Source organism: Sminthopsis crassicaudata, chromosome 1 (genome assembly GCF_048593235.1).
Source record: "Sminthopsis crassicaudata isolate SCR6 chromosome 1, ASM4859323v1, whole genome shotgun sequence".
Classification (NCBI taxonomy): Eukaryota; Metazoa; Chordata; class Mammalia; order Dasyuromorphia; family Dasyuridae; genus Sminthopsis; species Sminthopsis crassicaudata.
Window position 1 is genome coordinate 646,457,556 of NC_133617.1, and position 21,171 is coordinate 646,478,726.

The 21,171-nt window shown below is 34.9% G+C and overlaps 1 protein-coding gene across 5 annotated transcripts in view; it reads right to left on the bottom strand.

Moving 5' to 3' along the window:
- The window catches only part of FREM1 (FRAS1 related extracellular matrix 1), a 146,001-nt gene that overhangs the window by 65,396 nt on the left and 59,434 nt on the right, over nt 1-21,171 (bottom strand). For all 5 annotated transcript variants that reach the window (XM_074282924.1, XM_074282926.1, XM_074282928.1 and 2 more), the window contains exons 14-21: nt 15,130-15,338; nt 14,304-14,397; nt 11,303-11,555; nt 6,698-6,889; nt 5,458-5,643; nt 2,665-2,861; nt 2,140-2,365; nt 342-486 (exon numbers count right to left, since the gene is read on the bottom strand). In XM_074282924.1, coding sequence (XP_074139025.1) covers nt 342-486; nt 2,140-2,365; nt 2,665-2,861; nt 5,458-5,643; nt 6,698-6,889; nt 11,303-11,555; nt 14,304-14,397; nt 15,130-15,338 — 1,502 coding nt within the window. The remainder of the gene's footprint in view (nt 1-341; nt 487-2,139; nt 2,366-2,664; nt 2,862-5,457; nt 5,644-6,697; nt 6,890-11,302; nt 11,556-14,303; nt 14,398-15,129; nt 15,339-21,171) is intronic.

Sequence of the window (21,171 nt, forward strand, 5' to 3'; positions counted from 1 at the left end):
TTATTGATCTAACCGAAAATATTTTTTCTTAACACTCAACATCCATATGAAACCATTTGAACTGGCACTACTAGTCTTGCTAACTTGTTATGGGAGCCAGAAGTCTCCCATAAAGACTGTGAAATAAAAGACACAATATTAAATATATATATATATATATACACACACATATATATACATATATATGTGTTTTTCAATTTAATGCACATAGTAGGCACATAATAAATGTTTGTTGAATGAATGGTCATTGATTTGCACTGAATATTACAAAGGTAACTTGTATCATATAAAACGATATGGAAAAGTAATGATTTCTTTCACATAAAGAGTCTGTGGCTTACTTGGTCAGCACTGGTTTCTCATCATTAACTGGCAAGATCTTTACTGAAACAGTTCTCAGGATTTTATGTTTCCCATCCGACAATTGGATTGTAAAGTCATCAGCAAGGCTTTCAGAGTCATCATGTATGTACATCAACTTCATTCCTGGAAAAGAAAAAAATGGGAGAAAATAAATATCCCTCCTTCTAAACTACTCTTCAACCACTCCAATCTAAGCTGCCAGTAGCTTAGTCTCCTCTAGATCAGAACAGGTCTAGACATCAGCAGCAGCTCATTAATCCATCAGCACCAGTAGTGCTGTAAATACTGATGTCCATTTATTCAAAGAACTCAAAATAATTCACTTTCCACAGTCCAGCTTTGTTTAGTGGGATTTAAGTAAAACAAAACTTGTTTTGTCAATCACCAGTATGGTTTTCTTGAGAGGGAGAGTTGAGACTATCACATTTCACTTTATGAGTCTTAAAGTTGAAAAGGAAAATGCCATATGAAACATATATTCTCTGATTCACTATGGACTGTTATAGATTTCAATGAGATACTAGATTCCAAGACTAAGAATTTTGTGAAGGAATGAGCAGATCAAAGACGAGATGATATTGAAAAATGAGGATCAAGTTAGTTAACTTATCAAATGAAAATACGGATAGTGGTTTTTCATATGTGCTTTTTGAAAAAGAAAGCAGAGGAAGAAGGAACCATTGCCCCCAAACAAAAGATGTATGCTAGATAAGGGCAGCTAGATAGATAGATCATTGGCTCCGTAATCAGGAGGACTTTGAGTTCAAATTTGACCTCAGACATTTGACTGAGTTAACCTGGACAAGTCATCCTGAAGAAGAAAAAAATATTGTGACTTATGAAAAAAAGATATTCATTAGAATTTAATAAGGATTTCCAAATTTTAGTGACAATTCTCCTTGAATAGAATTATTATTCAGATGAATACAATTTTCTTTGAAGGTTTTCTTAAGCATTAAGATGGGATGAGAAATGGCAAGCCTGGCATGGGAAGATGTGGTACCCCCCCCCAAAAAAGAAGATAACTTTTTTAATGATCCAGAGCTAATATCTTGTTATTTCATCTGACTAAAGAACACTTCATCACTATAGAGAATGATGTTTCTATATTTGGTTTAGATTTATAGATTTTTCATTGCAAAAAATATTTTAAAATTAACTTTAAAGTCTCTAAATTTCTACAAATTTAAAAGGAAAGTATTTTAAACAACATTAAAAATAGGTACTAAAATATCCAAGATACCTAAATAAAATCCCTAATATTATGAAAGTATTAGCACATTTTCAAACAAAAGAAGACATTTTGTATTCTCCAAATCTCCCCATCACTGTCATCTCTAGTTTTAAATTTCTGTTGTGGGTTAATCCAGAATTCAAAAGAAATTTGACAAGCTTATTAAGTATACTTTGGTAAAAAGAAAACATTTGCTGACAGGATTTAGGAGTCAGAAAAAGTTTATGTTAAATTAAGAACTCTTCCAATAAATGAATAGTGTAATTACAGTATTTGTCAGTGTAACCTAGTCCTAAAGCCCAGTGGTGTGGTGCAGTACTTTGATCTCCACAATAAAGAAAGAATCCATACCAATGGGCTTTGGGATTGGGTTACCCTAGAATCTTCTGGTCATAGCCTTAAACTCTAAGCAGTCATTTTAAATCATCTTTATGATAACCATTCTGATTTTAATTATTAAATTCATCTTTATGATATCCATTATCATACTTTATAATTTTAATTATTAAATTACTTAAAAATAACATAAGGAGAAGACATACCAGTTTTGAAAAGTTCCATTGAAAAATCATGCACAGGAAGTTCATGGTTCTTGTGGACATTGATTAACTGCTTGTAATGAGGGATGTCGTTTCTATGTTTCCCATTAATGAGGAGGCCATGCTGTGGTTTATGGGTAATAGTGAATATTAAATGATCTTTTGGTACATCTAAGTCAGTTGCGTGGATGACTGAAAAATCCAACTCTTTCATCTGACCTTCAGAAACCTAAACCAGAATATATCAGAAAACAAACCTTAGGTTTAAAAACTAATCTTGCTCCCAAGAACACTTCTTTGAATCACAATCCAATGAAGTACATTTTCTTCCAACAACTCAATTAGGCAGAGTTCTCAGAAGATTCCATTGCATGTCACAGCATTATTTTTTTTTCCTGCAACCCTGGAGTGCTATATGGACACAAGCCCACATAAGCCCATGTGGCAAGAAGGAAGGTCAAAAAAACAAGCATAAATATATGTTAACACCTCAAAGACAGTCACACAAAATGGTGCTTTCTTTCTTACAGTGATGTTCTGTGCCACAAAGTCAGGAACTTCATCATTGGTGGGGTTAATCAGAATGCAAAATGGGATTTCCGCAGAATGCTGTTTTCCATCCGTGACGTAAATCATAAATTGATCTTCAGTTGGTTCTATCCTCAGATGCCTGGACTGTACATAGTTTATGTGCAAAGCCTTCATGTCTTTCCACCGAAATGAAGCTGGAGCACATACAAAGAAATGGCAGACAACATAAGAATTACATTAAAACCAACCCTTCCCCCAAAAAGCCTGGTTTTCAGTGCTTAGCTAAATAGGCTGTTGGACAGCAAAACAAATGGGAAGTGCCTCAGATATATGGCAGAGAGCCCTTCTATTTGCTTCAAATCATCCTCTTTAAATAAGCATTTCTTGTCACATCCACACACTGGCATTGTACAAGGTCAAAGCAGCTGGTCAGGAAGAAAATGTTTAGTAGTTCACTGAATATTTTAACTACATAATGGCAAACAACTAACTTGGCCTAATGGACAAATAGCCTAAGGTCAGTTAAGTTCTACCTATTTTTTTCCATGTGCCCTTTGGACTTTGCACTGTATAATTAACAAACTTTTTCTTTATTTTAGACATCTTATTCTTATGTTCCTTCTATCTGCTGGCACCCAGCTCTCTATGATATTACATCCTTGCCACTCCCTCCCATGCTGAAGTTTTTGCTGTTCAGTTGTTTCAGACTGTTTTTGGTTTGCCATTTCTTTTCCCTGCTCATTTTACAGATGAGGAAACTGAGGCAGACAGAATTAAGTGACTTGCCCAAAGTCACAAAGCTAGTAAATGTCTGAGGCTGGATTTGAACTCAGCCCTTCCTTATTCCAGGCCCAGCATTCTATACACTGAGCCATAGTTACTCTAAACCTCTCACTTGGACTACTGTAATAATTGGTTCTCTTGCCTCAAATCTCTCAACACTCCAATTCATGTTCCACATAGCATGGTTTTCCCGAAGTAGATCTGACCAAATCACTCCCCTATTTATTAGGACAAGGACTTTTTGTTTTAGTTTTATGTGTTGTGAACTCCTTTCATAGTCTGGAGAAAACATCTGACCCTTTCTCTGAATAATGTTTTTAAGCAATTGAGGAAGAAAATGCTCTATCTGATGAGTTAGCAGATAGTGAAAAGAAAGATGTCAGTTTTCCCCATTCAAGTTCACAGAATCCGAACCCTTGAAATTTTTATCTCAGGTTAGGAACCCTTGAAATAGTTCCATTGGACTTTCTCCTTGTCATTTCTGGGCACCACTAAATAAGGAGTTCTGGACCTATAATCAGGAGAACTTTAAATAAAAATTTGACTTCAGACACTTGACATTAGCTGAATGACCTTGGACAAGTCACTTAAGTGACTTGCAAGAAAAAAAATAATGTTTTTTTTGTTTTTGTTTGTGTGTGTGTGTGTGTGTGTGTAATAAGCTGAAGAATGTACAGAGGAGAGCAACCAAAATGTTAAAAAGTCTATAGAAGGTATGGGATATGAGAGCTGTCTTCAATGAATATTTAGATGACAAATCACATAACATTCCATTTCTCATCTTTATGCCTTCATACCGGCTGTTCTTTATGCCTGAAATACTCTCCCCCTCCCTGTCTCAGAACTTATCTCAGAGACTCTCTTATTCCAAAAGTGTTTCCTCTTGATGGTTGGTATTGGTTTTTTGTAACCCAAGAGAATACATATCTCTAAGTTTTCATTCTTAAGCTAACCCTAGAACCATCCTAACTAACTTGAAAAAGCTAATTACCAGAAAACTAAACATTAGGTGTTTTTTTTTTTTACTCAGAGCAACTGAGCAACTGTTTACTAAGGAAGTAAAACTGCTTATTTAGGAAGAGAGGGATTGCAATCTGCACCAGTAAATGGAATACTCGTACTAATCAATTGACAAATCTTTGAAATGGCAAAATTGCAATATTATTTAGTCCTGTGAATTCTAAAAGAAAAAAATGCTCTTATCATATTCTATTTTCATTTCTCCCATAAATAAGTTTCAAAAGAGGCTCACATCCAAATGAAAATAAAGAGAAACTCAACGATAAATAAGATTATAATATCCTTGATTACACTGCTTTGATACTCAACAAATTTGTAATTTTATTAACATTAACCATTCTTCCCTTTGCACAGTCTGCCACTCCCCTATAACTAGTAGATAGTTGTTGTTTTTTTAATTGTTGTAACCAAAAACCATCAACATCCTCTGGCCAATCTGTGAGTAACCTCCCCCAAATTAGCTAGGTTGGTCCTTACACAACAGAGATGTAATCCATCTCTGTAAACACGTGCTAAGCTTTTTCTATCCTGATAGGATCTAGGTGAATTCATACTCATCCTGCAAAGACTTTACAAATCAGAATAACCCCCATAATATAGCACTAAAGAAGAATTTAAAGAGGAAACAATAAGCTATAAGAGTTTTTTATATATTTTTTAGTTCTTCTAACTTTTCTCACTTTCACATATACTGATTAAAAATAATCATAATAATATTGATTAAAATAAGTCATAATAAATAGCATATAATAATAAATGTCAATAAAATAATTATAAATATAACAGAAATAATACTAAATGACATTTACATAGTACTTCAATGTTTACAAAATGAATGTTCACTATTTCATTTCCAAGTCATCTTAGACATCATTCTGTCAGCTAAGAACTGTATGATCTCTATGATTGCTTTTAGTTTAATCCTCTGTAAGTCTGTTGGTCCAGAGAAGTAGCCAGAGGTCCAATGACCAAAGTCTAATGACTTACCTATGCTTATGCCAATATTGCTTTTTTCAAAACCTGGTGTAGGTAATATATTTTCAACATAACCAAATTGGGGAGGAGAAACCAAAATAAACTCCAAGTCATCTGTGGCTGTGTCAGGGTCAGTGGTGATTAAATGGTTAATAGTAATGGCAGCCGAAGAGCCTTCATCCACAACAAACCGCATACCTGCACACAAATAATATCAGGGTTATTATTTCACTTGAAATTCTCTTATCAGAAATGATGAGGACAAGAGGGAGCAATTGTAATTTTAATTCATGGAAGATTTTACATGCAATTTTGCCTCACTGGGAAGATGATCACATTGGTTGGCAAACCTTCCCTTGTAGTGAAGGTCTTGGGGATGTGGGAGATGAGGGATATGTTAGAATTTAATTTCAGTTAAAAATTGCAATTTCTTATATAAGAGAGCCAGATAATAACTAAAAGCCAACAGCAATGCTACATGCTCACTTATAGATTTTTATTCTTTCTAAAGTCCTTTCTCTGATTTCCCTAGTGTCACCAAATAAGTGACAAATGAAAAAAAAATGCCCAACAGCCTTAGTGATAAGCCACTAAACATAGTTTATGTACTCCTCAAGATCAGTTGTTACCTCCGTTTGTCAGAGCACTAATTGCCTGAGAGCTATTATGAATTGCTCATAACGGACATTTTTTCATGCCTTAGTGCTTAATTATTCTGCTGGGACAATGATTCCTTTCCAGAACATTGCTTGGGTGATAAGCTGCAAATTACAATAACATTCATACATATGCTTGTATTTTTTCCGAGAGACAGAATGTATACAAAATGCCTATGAAGAAATGACTTTCTAAAAAGCAAATAAGGTTAAATATAGATAAATAGTCTCTCTGGTCTACTTACTTTCCTCTAATAGAGATTATTATGGAAAAAATAAACTACTCTCTAGTCAAAAGGCAAGCGAAATTTGACCATTTGAAATTAAAGCATAAAATTTGGAAATATTTGCCTCCTCTTTCCCAAATAAATATGTATGTAAAATTATTAGAGCAAATTATTTGTCTTGTGAACATTTAACAATATTGATTTTTATAACCCTCTGTGCTTAAACTAGCTAAAATTAGGGTGGGGGTTAGACAGGAGATCTTATTTTCATGGCTTCCTAGCCTGATTATAAGTTGGGTCTTACTTGACATGTTAACCTTTTGACAATGGTTTAATACAAAATGACATCAATAGGTAAAGAGTTTTCACCAGTTGTAATAATTGGTGGTTGGTTGTCCACAGGATACACAGTCACATTGAGATCATACACTGGAAAAGAATGGTGAAGTGGAAGTGGGGGAGAAATGGGCTCCTGGTAGCAGCAGTCATAAGGGCCAGCTTCTCTATCAGAAACCACCAAAGTAATGGTGTCAAAACAAGGGGCCACACCAATCTCTCCACCTGGAAAAGATAACTATATGTAAGATTTTGGTTGTTTTTATAACAAAGAAAAAATATACCTTGGTGATACCTGGTTCCACACTTCCTGTCTAAATATGAGAAAGTGAAAAAAACCGGAGGTGTGAACATTTCAAAACTACTTCAATGGTAGTGATATTATCATTATACATACAAAGCAATATCCACCTGCTCTTAATAGAGTATCTTGTTCCTGAAATCTCTGACTATGATGGCATTTTAAAAATAGAGCTGACCAGGATTAAAGGTTCAGGAAGACAAGAGGAAGCCACAGAGGTTGCTTATGCTGTGACAGTAACACATTTCTCTTCAATGATCAATTGCCATTGATAAGCAAAATAAGAAATAACCAATTTTTTTTTACCACTGTAAATGCCTCTTTGTATCAATATCTTAACTATTCTCAATTATTCATATGAAAGGAGGAACTGGACACAGATAAACCTAAAACTCTATTCTGGTTATTTATTTCAACTACTTTCCATTTGGGGAATGGGGAAGGGTGGAAATTGTCATTCCCTACATTTTCCTTTTCTATCTGCACATGACTCTCAAAATGGTAAAGGAAACAGGAAGGCATGAATATAGGAGCCAGGTTCTAACAACGGACAATGAATTTATGAATTGAATATTGTCTTGCCTTAAGGGATTTTAATTTGCTTAGTAGGTATACTTTCATTCATGCTCACACCACTTTGAAAAAATAAAGAAGGCAAGAATTAATCTGAGATCACTGACTAGTATATGGCACAAAAAATCTGGGAAGTTATCTCCAGGCTAGGTCAGATAAGACAGAACCTTGGAGTCACATCTGGCATTGATTTTCCTATTTTACAAAGCATATAAAACACTAGAGATGGTAGAAAATGACAACCAGAATAACTGAATGGTTGCAAAGGCCTGTTAGGAAAAATTGCATTGGTATTGGAAGTTTTAAGATGTGTCTTCAAGTTTAAGAAAAAATATACAGAATAAAATGCCTATTAGTAGTCTCTACTTATATGTGGCTTTAACTTGAATTAAAGGAATTTGGTTATACAAAAAGTATATCTTAGATTTTAAAAAGTGACTGAACCCTGAAAATATTGAAGAATCTTCTACCATTACCCCCAAGAATATAGGTCTCCAGTAGTTGCCTCCCTGGAGGTAGAGTCCAAAATCATATGACCCTTTAAAATTTCAAGTCCTAGTATCTTTTGTCTCTATAATCATTAAGATCACAGATTTAGAACTGGAAGAGATCTTAGAGAAATTCCTTTCTGCCTTATTTTTCATGAGGAAACCAGCCGAGAGAGGGTATATAATTTAACAAAAACCACACTATAAGTACTAGGACCAGAAATCAAATTTTATCTTCTGGTTGCATATCTAGTGTTTGTGGATTTTCAGAATCCAAACAAGGAGACATGTCTAGAATTCAGTGATAAGGTTAGAAAATATCACCCTTGAAACCTGAAGGCAAAAAATCCCCATAAAATGAATGAGCTAAGCCATCTGTGAAAGGAAATTAGCCTAAGAAACAGCCTGTCATGCTGTAGATAAAACTGAAGTGCTTCCTGGATCTCTGCAGGAGGCCCAGAGTACCTCCCTGGAAAGGAAGACAACCATTTAAAATGTAACTGATATAAGATAAAGGGTAATTTTGGAAATTGGAGCTTGTCTATCATCAGGAAATGCTATGAAAGACTCTTTAGTGAGTGATAAAGAACTTTGAAAAAGGAGAGTTATAATGGTAAGAATGTGAAATTAGTAGACAGGATAATCTCCACAGGCTCTTCTAGCACTTACATTCTGGGACTCTACAATGCTATTTATCCAGTCCTATACAAGGGTAAAAGGGTATCTGAAAGACACAAGTAATTTGTTACTAAAAAGTATATTCTATGTAGTCGAGTATAGATAATCCCCCAGTCTTTACCAGGCTGGAGGAGGAGACATTCTTTCCTAGTCTCCCTAGTACCATCTCTTCAGTTTTGCAACTGATTTCCCACCTATCTCAATTTCTTAGATTTTAGCAGCCCAAGGAGCCCTGAGAAGAGCACTGTAGCTTGGAGTCAGAAGACTTAGATTCAAAGTCTACTCTCTGACACTCATTGCCTGCCATCTTGGGCAACTTTAGAATTAGAAGAAGCTTCAGAGAGCATCTAGTCCAATCCCTTTATTTTATAATTGAGAAAACTGGAATCTAGGAAAGTTAAGGATGACATCCTCTACACAAAGCCAACCTTTTACTCTTATAATGTCTAGCCTAAAAAATCAGCCAAGTAATTGTCTTTCCCTCTAAATGCAACAAACCTGAACTTTAAATGGAAGAATACACTTTGAATTCCATCTTTCATTTGTTTGATAATACCAAACACTTGAAGTAAACATGGCCAAATTGAATGGGGAATTGTACCATTTAACCTGTATGTCAAATTACACATAGTAGAGGTCTAGAAATACTAGGCTTTGTTCTTCAAGTACCATTAAGGTGACTCTGAACAAACTGGATATCCCATATACAATCCTGCAAAAAAAATTTCTTTCTTGGGTTATTTTTCTGTCAATCTAATCAAACAGAAAATATGGAAATTAGAAAAAAGATGTTGTGAACTCAACTACTCTATTCCATTTCAAGAACAGTAGACAAGTGGAATATGTCCCTTGGCCAAGGATACCAAAGAGAAGCAACCTAATGAAAATTTTACTAAGTTTCATTACTAGGAAGCAATAGAAAGCAGAACTCTAATCCAAAATTTTTCACATGATGATGGATTTTTAGGTCACAGATTCAGGACTGAAATGACCTCAGCAGAAATCTTCTGCAATGCTTCATTTTATTAAAAGTGATTTGCCTAAATCACATAGATTGTGAGTGTAATTTGCTTTTCAGAGCATAGTTCTCCCATGATACATGGTAAGAGATATGTGAGGCAACATCTAGAGATTCCATGAATGTATACATACGTGATTCATGGAGAATTCTGGGAAGAAAGGAAAAGAGATGAGTGCAATTTCCAGAGAAATGAATGTGTTTTCCCATCTTGAGGGGAGCAATGTGTTTCCTTGATAGTGGCTATATCTCAAATGACTGTGAAAACCCATCACTGCAGAGACACTACTTGGCAGTGTGAATATAATATTATGGACTAAATCCAGTTGGGTGGGTCAATGCTCAAAGATGGCACTCCTTTTGCCACATTTAGGGGAAGATACAGTGTACTACTGCCTCTTTAGAACCCAAGTAGAAAGATTTTCTTGCTCCATGCAGTTAGATGCAACTGTGACTGTTATACTTTCATTATTTTGCTCAGTTCCTACTTCCCCATTCGAAGTTCTATTCAGTCTCTCCTTGTTCTGTCCTAATTCATCTTTTGTAACACACAAAACTTCTCCATAGTCATTTTCCCATTGTTTTTCAGAATACAGGCTCTGGGGAAGAGACAAATGACTCCATATGTTTCTCTCCCTCAAGATGGAGAACACATCTGTCCCTCTCTTTCCTTTCTTCCTAGAATTATCCATGAACCATTCCTAGTCACACATACACATATAAAAATTCAGGAATTTCCCCCAAAATCTTTCCCTTGTTATAGATCCTAGAAGTGCTGAGGCTCAATTGATCAGTTATATAAACTTCTGAGGGGGGATTTGAACTTGGATTCACTAACTCTAAAGACAATAATCTTTTCAAAGTACCATACGCTAGGCTATTACAAAATAGTCTTCTAAGGAAAGTCTACACAGGAATCGAGCTGAAAAACATCTGGGATGTTAGTGAAGACTGCAAACTCAAGATGAGACAACAGTGTGATATGCGGCATTAGGCTACATTTAAAGGTACATGATGCCCAGGGTTAATAAGGAGATAGTTCCTGTGTTCTCTCTTTAAGTTCAATCAGATCTGTTAATATTTCATTCAGTTCTAAGCCACACATTTTAAAGACTTTTATATGTTTTTCTCCCTGAAGAGGTTTTTTCATGGATCTCAAAGTATCTATATAGTAGTTCATTGAACTATACTTATTATTAGCATTTCTTGAGACCTCATTTCCATCCCTCCATACCCAAAGACTGTAGAGAAAATTAACAGGGTGTCCTGTGGAGCCATTTTGGTGGTCCGGACAATGGAATTCCCTCATTGCATTCCTTGACCTCGGGGTAATCCACTTTTTTAGTCTTTAAAGTCTACTTTCAGGTTGAACAACCAGATGGAACAAATTGTGTGTTCATAGTGCCTGAAGATAAGCCATGGGTTTTTCATTTACAAGGAAGAAGGAGGGATACTAAGGTCACTGGAGCCCTCAGGGGAATGTCAGGGTGACAGAAGTGGAACATCTCCAGTCTTCCACCTTTGCTTTTCTGCATCCTGCTCCGCCTCCCACTCCCATCTTTACCATGAGCGCCATTTACTTGTGTGTTTGTAGGTTACAATTCCAGCATCAATGTCTCCCTGGGTGAATTGGTCCACGGTGATCCCAGATTTCCTCACGACCCCATGATGAGGCTGGCGGGTGATCATGAACATCAGCCTGGAGTCATCGCTGTCTATGTCAGAGGCACAAATGTGTTCTGAAGTGATGACCACTTCCTCTCCCTCAGCACAATGTATTATGGGAATGAGGTCAGCCTTCAAGACAGGGGTTTCATCATTTATAGGTAAAACCTAAGCGGAAAAAGAAATAGTTGGCTTCCAGAAAAAAGAAAAAATGACAAATTGCCTAATTGGTAATCCATAGCTCCTAGAGGGAGAAACAGTGGTTTTCAATCTTCTAGACACATGAAACAATAAGCATGGAAATTGGCCAAGCAGTCTGCATCTTTTAACAATCCCCACATGCACCATTTTACAAAAAATGACCCCTGTGGGGGACATTTTAAATGGGGGTGGATGAGTACAGTTATCATTTTGGGCCCAGACAAACCCTCTCATACTGTACTTCAATTGTTCCAGAACTGGCAAAATATAAAGCTCCCTTCTCCTTCATTGTTAAACTTACACATATTCCAAGGGAAATCTAATCCATGTGTTCTGACTCATTTACATTTACTAATGGAAGTTATTTTTAGCAAAAGTGGCTTGGTGACTATGATGCCTTCCTCCAGGCCTATGGAAGATGTTCTGGACCCAAAAGTGGCCACAAGTGCCATAAGTTCCAGAAACTTTGAGTTGAGCTTGAAATGAAGGATGCATTGAAATCTGTCAGAACTCAAGTTTGAGAGACAAAAGACAAGGGTCGTATGGCAGAAAGGGCACAGGGGGGAGTCAGTTAAAAACCCACCTCTGCTACATACTACCTGGGTAATGTTGGCAAGACATTTAACCCGAGTGTCATCATCTATGCTTAAGGATCCCTAAGGTCCCTTCCAGTTCTAAGATCCAGAGAACCTCCTCTGCCATCTGATGAGAGAAAAAGGATGAGAAATCTTCCAGAAGGTCTAATCTCATATATGGTTTGACTGGCTTGATGATATATAGACTTGTGATTTTCTTGGTGTAAGTAAATTCTGATGTGAAAATTTCCTCCCTTTATGCAGATCAGTCTGGTGTACTGAGAGGCAGTGACATGCCCATTATCACAAAACACATTTATCCACATGACATCAATTATCATGTAGAAATCTGAGGGGGGAAAGATTCCCTAACATTCCTCAAAGAAGGATAACTATAATGTCCCTCATGGGTTCATACTCAATACTTCTCATATACTATAGCTATAGTCATGAAGCTGACCTGTGACTCTGTTTTTACTCTAATATTCTAGGTAGGAAGTTAGAAAATAGATAGTTTTGGCTTCTATAACTAGAACTCCCCACAATCCAATTTCTTATCTCTGTTGAATATGCTGTTGCTTTAATGTTAGTTCCATCTGGGATTACTTCCAATTTGTCTTATATGTATCTTGCTGATTTTTCCATTACATTATGAGATCCTTGAGAGCAAGAATTGCTTTTGAAATTCCTTGTATTCCTTGGTACAATACCTTATATATAGTAAGTCCTTAATAAGTGCTCATTAACTTGACTTGGTGTAGCTTCATCAACATGGTCTTCAGTAGATAAAAGTGGCTAATAATTTTGCTAAAAATAAGTACAGTCATACTGTTGTTTCCAGTTAGAGCGGTTAGCTTTGAAATCAGAGAACCTGAGAAGAAATCTCCCCCTGATGATTATTATCTGTCTGACCCTGAGGATACTACTAAATGTAAATGTAGATGGCCTCTGAATGGTATCCAGGCTCAAAGTTTATAATCCTATAAGCCTTGTGACACAATAACTTAAACAACAATATATGTATGGATATACACACAGCTATTTGCAAATGTAATATATAAATCTGGTTTGCATGGAAAAGGTATCTTACTCCAAATACTCTGAGTAAATTCATTCCATTTCCTCTATTGTTCTCTGTCCTGGCTAAGGAAACATTTTCACTAATAAATCAATGTTGACCATCTTGTGGTATTCTAAAAAAAGAGAGAGAACTTCAATTTTCAAAAGGATAATAAAGTCCAGAGGCAAGAGAATTAAGAGCATTCCTTCTTTTTGGAAAATCATAAATACTTTTTAAAAATATAGCTTCACCTCTGAAAAGCTTTCAAGAGCATAAGCTTTCGTTTAAAGAATAACAATGAGCAGATTATTTCTCAAACTACCCTTCTTGCATATTGTCAGCAATAAGATGGATGTGATAGAAGTAGGTTTTTTCCTTGAAATTTGCCTTTCAAAGAGAATTCTCTCCCTCTTTTCTCCTTCGTTTCTCCCTCCCCAATTGAGAAAGACTGTCAGTGAAAACAACACTCATTTCTGTCACTGAAATGCTGCCCAGTCATCAGTTATGGAGACAGAACCTTAAATTCAGTTATACTTAGAGAGTCTAAAAAAGTAAAGCTTGAAGAAAGTAAAACTTGACTCAATTAGAATGGCTACTTACAGAAATGTAATGAAGCCCATTTACAGGGGCAGAGTAGCTGACTCAACCCTTCCTACAATATCAAATCAAGTTAATAAGCATTTATTAAATATCTACTGTGGGGGAAAAATTCTTTCACCTTTTGGTCCAATATCTTCAGCGATGATAATAACCCACTCACCTTACTACTTAACTTTGACAAAACATTCTCATCACAAATACCTGCTGTATGGTAAAAGTAAAAAGAAAGAAAAAGAAAAAAGAAAAAAGAAAGCAATGACTGAAGGCAGATAGAACAAAGAATCAAATCCTATGTGTGATGCTTCCCACCTGTGTGACCTTAAACAAGTTGTCTGCCTACATCAAGACTCAGTTTCCTAGTTGTAAAAAGAGGAAATTGGATTACATGCTTCTAACATCCCTTTCAACTCTTTACTTATAGTCATGAGAGTTTTTAGAACCAGATTTCAACCCAATACAGAAAGGGAACATTACACCAACCTTGATCTGAAGGACAAATTCTGCAGAATTTGCTCCGTCTGTTGCCTCAAAGAATATGTCATCATGAAGAACCTCTGATCCATCATGGTGATATCTGAGGGAATTGTGTGATTAGTGATTAGTAATGACTCAAAGAACTATGTATGTAGAAGCTTAGCTCTATCTCCTTTGTTTGTTTTGTGCATTTTCATTGTTAGAAAACTGTCATTATGGAGCATCTTCCCGACTCCACAGTGGTGATTTTCAAACATTTCACAGAATCAGTTTCAGTCATGATGAATATAAATGCAATCTAATATAGTAGTTATTAACTTATATGTTTATTGTTTATTGGTTTCTTATGGATTCTTCCCTCTATTCTTCCAAAAAAATCCACATACACCCTTCCTACTAGACATAACCAAATAGTAAGAATCAAAAATTTTAAGGTATAAAGCTCATATTCAGGTTGAAATAAGTAAAAATTCCCTGAATCCTAATAGAAAAGCTATCTTTCAGCATAGTAAGTAGTTCCCTCTGCTCTCACAGGTTGAACAAACATTACTTGACCATTCGTTTGACCTTCACCCAGTATTATTTATGTATTATGGATGACTTTACGAATGTGGTGACTCTTATGAACCCCTTTTCAGAATAGTGTTTTTAAGTGAATAAAGTCTATAAGATTAAAAAGGAAATCATGTCAATTGAAAAATATGTTTTACCCCATCTAATTACACTTATTATTATTATCAATTTCCTGATCCATGGACTTCTAAATCACTATCACTCTCACTAAATCCTTGCTCAATCATATAATAAAAAGAAAGAATTAAGCTTTTCTAACCTAACTTTTAACTCATGCAGGTCTTGCCATGAAAACTCATCTGCCTGGTTTAGAGAAAAACCATCCAGTTCCAGCCTTCCATGCAGTGGCAATCTCTTGAGGGCCAGCCTGAGTTTGTCCTCCTTCGTATCCATGTCTGAAATCAGAATGTGCTCTGTTGTAATGATACTCTGACCTCCCTCATTGACTTGCAGCGAGTTGGTGAATACCTAGAAAAAAGGAAACATTCAAAGCTCTTTGTGATAGAAAGCTCCAATAAATAATGAATCCCCTCAAATCATGATAAACCCAAGTTCTCCTTTTCCCCATGGATATTTTCCTTGGCCTGTCCTCTTCTCTCTCTCTACACTCTCTTATCCTTGGAAAGCTCAATCAGGGCCATAGCTCCAACTAACACTTTTATTACCCTCCTTTTGGGAACATCTTCACCTGGATATCCCACAAGACGCCAAAACAAGTTTACTCCCTTCCTCCCCAAACCTGATTCCCCTTTTCTGTTTCTGTCAGTGAGCAAGTCATTCACTTATTCTCCCTTGTTCCAAACTTTGAGAGATTATTTTTGAGTTTTTCCTCTCCCTCATCTCTTATACATTCAGTTACTACATTCTATCGATTCCACGCTGTGCAACAATTCTAATGTCGATTTTTTTCCTCCTTAATCACTCTAGGGATCTACATACCAAGTAAAGATTTCATGGAGGACATGGCATTTAAATTTAAAATCAAATTTTAAAGAAAGTCTAGGAATCCAATAGGTGAAAATGGGAGAAGAACATTTCAATAGAGAAAACAAAGTGGATATAGACTTGAAGTTAAGATGTATTCAGAGGTAAATGAGAAGTTAGTTTTTGCTGGAGCACAGAATACATATTGGAGAGTAATATGAGACAAGTCTGAAAAATTAGGATTGTATAAAATAAAATTTGAAATGTACTCAATAAGCAAGAAAGAATTATTTTTTCAGGATATAAATGATATAATCATTTCACCGTTTAAGACATGCTATTCTGAACAATGGTTTAAAAGAATATGCATCATGTTGCTCTAAGTATGAGTATCTATATGAGTGTCTGTGTGTGTGTGTGTGTGTGTGTATCTATTAAATATAGCTGTGCTTAACTATAGCCTGCTTGGAGAGGTGAGGGGATGAAAGGGGTAAAAAAAAGAGCAAAATAAAAAAAAAGTGCACAGCACTTTTCAACAAAAGAACAATCTACAAGGAAGTAAAGAATTCATGAACGTAATTTATTTTACTATTATATATCTTCTCTTGAACTGGAAATATTGTTATATTTTGAATACTCCCTGACCTTCTGTTGGGCACATGATAATCTGCTTTATTTTGTTTTGTTTTATTTTTCTTTCCCATCTTTCTATTTTCTATTAAGTTAAAAAGATAAAAAAATTTAAAAATTAAAACTCAGAAAAACAAAAAACAAAAAAGTATATGCATCAGGGACAATAGAGAGTAGAAGTAGGAAGTGAGGTAAAGTTTTTAAAAATACTTTATTGAGCTGGGTATAAGTGAGATCCAATTAAAAAAAAAAACCTCAAAAGCTTGAGATAATTGTAAGAGCTATCCAATTCTAACTCAAGCTAATTGTCTTCTCTTAGCACCTACTTGAGATATGTACTGTTGAATCAGCTCAATGACTTAACCATTCAACTGTTTTGTTGTTGTTCAGTCATTTTTAAATTGTATCTGACTCTTTGTGACCCCATTTGATGTTTTCTTGGCAAAAATACTAAACTGATTTGTCATTTCCTTTTCCAGTTAATTTTACAGAAGAGGAAACTGAGGCAAACAGGATTTAGTGACTTCCCCATGGTCATAGAGCTAATAAGTATTTGAGGTCACATTTGAACTTAGATCTTCTCAACTCCAGTCCTGACACTCAGTTCACCGCATTATCTAGCTTCCTGACATCATATTTTAAACAATAGCAATGATCCAACCACTTGTTTTTGCCTGAATGTATTATTAAGTTGAATTCTTTTAAATGTTGATGGTTCTCATTAGGAGACTCTCTGTTCTCAGGCTTGATGAAACCAGCAGTATGATATTATCTGCCATCAGTAACATCTGAAATACCTTACCATCAGCAGGGAATCCCTTCCCTTTGAATCTCTGTGATAGATAGATGAGGCAATTAGAGAGAAAAGTGGAGAAATCAGTGGATTTGAAGCAGGAAGAACTGAGTTCAAATCCAGCCCCAAGACTTATTAATCACTTAACTTCTGCTTATTTCATTTTCCTCACCTGTAAAATGGGGAACAATAATAGCACCTAACTCCCAGAGTAATTATTAGAACAAATGAGATAATATTTGTAAAGAATTTCATAAATTTTAAATGTGAAAAGTGCTAGTAATGATGATGAAACAATCATGGCTATAACCATGAGGCTGATGAGGATGATAACAGCAAACAACAGTAAAGGTCAGCTTATCTTCTTGGCTTTTGACTTTTGATAATCAGAGGACTTCCCAAAAAATGTTCTCCCTTAACACATCTGTCAAGTATGATCTTAACATATACCTAGGAGGCAGACTCCTTATTGAAGAAAAATTTGTATTTTCTGCACCTTCCAGTCAGTTGTATATCTATAAATGTGCATTTTGTTAAAGAAATGTTTTTCTTCCTTTTTAAAATTTTAATAATATGTAGAATTCCCAGTGAGGACATTTTATCTGTCAAAGGCCATCAATATTATTTTGCAACCTATAGTCTTAGAGAATTGCCTAGGCTTTGTGAAAGGACTTCTATGCCTTCCTTATATTTCCATCAGACACAGTAAAGTGATTTACTCAGGGTCACAGGTCTTTCTCTCCAGGATCTTGGAGCCATATATAATTCATTGGAATCTCATATTCGATGCTGATGTTGATGCTGAATGCTTTAAGACTCAGCCCTGGGACCAAAATGGATCTTTTGGTCCCAGAAAATCTCTTCCTCTTAGAAATCCAAATAAAATAAAGAACTTGAAAAAATAGAGAATCTCTATCTTGCCTCAGTTTTTCTGAGGACTAGACACTAAGGACACTAAGGACAAGAAGATAAGCAAAAGGAACACTACAGAGTCCTTTCTATTAAAAAATAATTAAAATGGGAAGAAGGAATAGAGGAAAAAGAGCTGGTTTTGGAACTCAGAAAATTTGGGTTCAAGATTCACTTCTGACACCTGCTGGCCCAGATGATTACAATCTCCTAGGGCTTCCAGCCCCTCCCTACCACTCCATGTGGTATTTAAGAGAAGAGGGCCTTTCTTATCAGAGGGCTCTATACAGATAAAATCCCAAATCTGGATTTTAAAAAAAAGACTACCCTGCTGTACATATCTTATTATACTTACAATAAGCTTTAAATAAATCCTGGTTGTTAAAAATGAATCTAAAAACAGCTTTTTCTATTTGACATAAGAAAAACATACAATAGCACATTGCTTTGCACATAATAGCTGTTAAGTAAAAGTTTGTTGAATTGAATTGAATTGAATTACATAATAAAGCAATAGGGGAACTATGCATCATAAATATTTATAATAATGTCCTTCACATTTGTAACTTGAAATTAATACATTTCTGAACAACTGTTTCCAAATGTGAAGTACAATTAAGTTGCTAACGACTAAAAGTAATCATCAGCCAAATTCTTTCCCCCTTAAGGGGGGAGGAAGTTGGCTAGCAAAAACAGAATTCCTTCTCATACACAAATGTAGCATGTGTTTGAACAGAACCCTGGCTTCAGTAACCTTCAAATATTTTGCTATCACTTCATAAATTTAGGTTTTCAGATTCAATCTTTTTAAAAATGGAACCTACCACTTAGGTACACTGTCACCAAGCACTATAGCATGACCCTATTTATTCAAATTTTATAATAAAAATAAAAACATTTTATTAGAATAGTAATTGAAATATTAAAGCATCAATATTTTCAGAGCAATTTTTCAAAAAAAAATTAAAATGTTTGATCCAATCCACAGAATCACTGAATCTCAGAGTTAGAAGAGATTTCTAGAGGGAGTCAGGTTTAACCCATACTCCCAAACAATGGAGAGTGTTGAGCCAGATTCAGGAAGATCTGAGTTCAAATCCAACCTCAGATACTTACTAGCTTTGTGATCCTGGACAAATCCTTTAATTTCTATCTTTCTCAGTTCCCTCAATTGCAAAATGGTAATAATAGCAGCACTTACCTCCCAAGATTATTATAAGAGTCAGTTGGAATACTCTATGCAACACTTTGCTTGTTTCCTTTTTCCCTTATTTATTAATTATTAATTAATATTTTATTCATTCAATTATCCTCCATGTTATTTTGAATCTGATATGCATTTCTTCTTTATTACACCTATCCCTTTTTTCAAGAGTTTGTATAGGTTATTGGAACTTCAATCCAGTTTTGAGTTAAAAACTCACAGAGCTTCTTTCTATGTATGTTTTTCAGTTTAGGGAATTATCTTTAGGACTGCCTTTTTCAAACTTATTAAGCTAATTTTGCTTCTCAGTGCCTTATTCGTCAAAGTCTTTTCTTCATTCTCACAGAGCCAATTAACAATTTTAATTCACATCTAATATATAAAAGGCACTCTTCTCCTAATATACCTATAAGGAAGGTCACTGAAGTCTTATTATTATGGAAAAATCTGAAACATAAGGCTATGCAAGGATCAATGTTGAAAAATTATCTGTACATATGTTTTGAAAATAAAAATCTTTATTAAAAATAAAGGATCAAATAAAAGCAAAAAAACACATCTATCTCATTAATCTGCAATAATAAATGGTAAAGCTATTTGTATGCCAAAGAATTTTTAAAAATAAATTTATTTGTGATTTATTATAAAAAAGAATATGTTTACACTATGTTATTAGCTCTTGTTTTTAACTAATTTAATATAATAGATTGACTTAAGTGTCTATAAAAAAGAGTGAAAATTTAAAAGATATATGGGTTTTTCATATTGCATTATAATATTTAACCAGTTATTATTTTAATACCTTTCATCAAAAGCAAAAAAAATACCCTATAACCATGAAAAGTTAATATAAAATGCTTAAAAAATAAACTGTTCTTATCACTATCTTACCTATGAGGACATTCAGGCTCTGAAAAATTAAATTATTGCCCCAGCTAGCAAGTCACTGAATTAGAACTTAAAGTATCTTATGAGACTCCTGAAAGAACTCCTATCCATTTTTACCCCAGTCCAAAAAGGAGCACTCCCCCATGTCATCTATTGAGTTTTCCCATTCTTATCATATTTCTGCTGAAGAAAATGTGAATCATTTTTCACAAATTACTAGTTTTTCTAAGCATTGCTTTAACAACATTTTTCTATTAACTTAGAAATTTCCCCCAGGAAATGAACCTTCTTAAAGGACAGACATTCCTTACATGGTCAGGAACATTCTGAACAAAATGTAATTTAATGTTTTTGAACATGTTAAAACTGGTTTCATCCTAGTAGGCATAGACTTTAAAACAGAGAATAAGGAGGCAGAGAATACTGCTGAAAGAAGAATCTTACACACAATCATAGTAACAACAATAAAGTGCTTCATTTAAGACTATTGAGTCATCAAGCCATTAGAGATTTAAAAAGAGAGAGAGAGACCTAAAGGATCATTTTGTCCATCCCCTTCATTTTACAAATGTAGAAACTGAGGCTCTTAGAGTTAAAATCACTTTCCTAAGCATAATTAATAAGTGACAAAACTAGGATTCAAGCCAAAATCTGCTGTCTGAATTAAGTGTTCTTTTCATTATATTATATCACCTCCATGGTTAGCCTTTTTCCCTAATTGCACAGAAAAGCAGAGGAGATTTTATTCATTTGTCTTCCTTTTAATATCAAAAGATCATGCTTCAAATGTCTTTGTATTTGATGAAATGGAAAAGGGAGCCCCACAAATGGTGATACTTAAGATATACTTAACTTTGAGGGAGAAATAAAGAAATGTGAAAAATATATCCTTTTTCTTCATTTCCAGTGACATGCAATATAACGGAATACAATTGTGTAGAAAGAAATGAGGG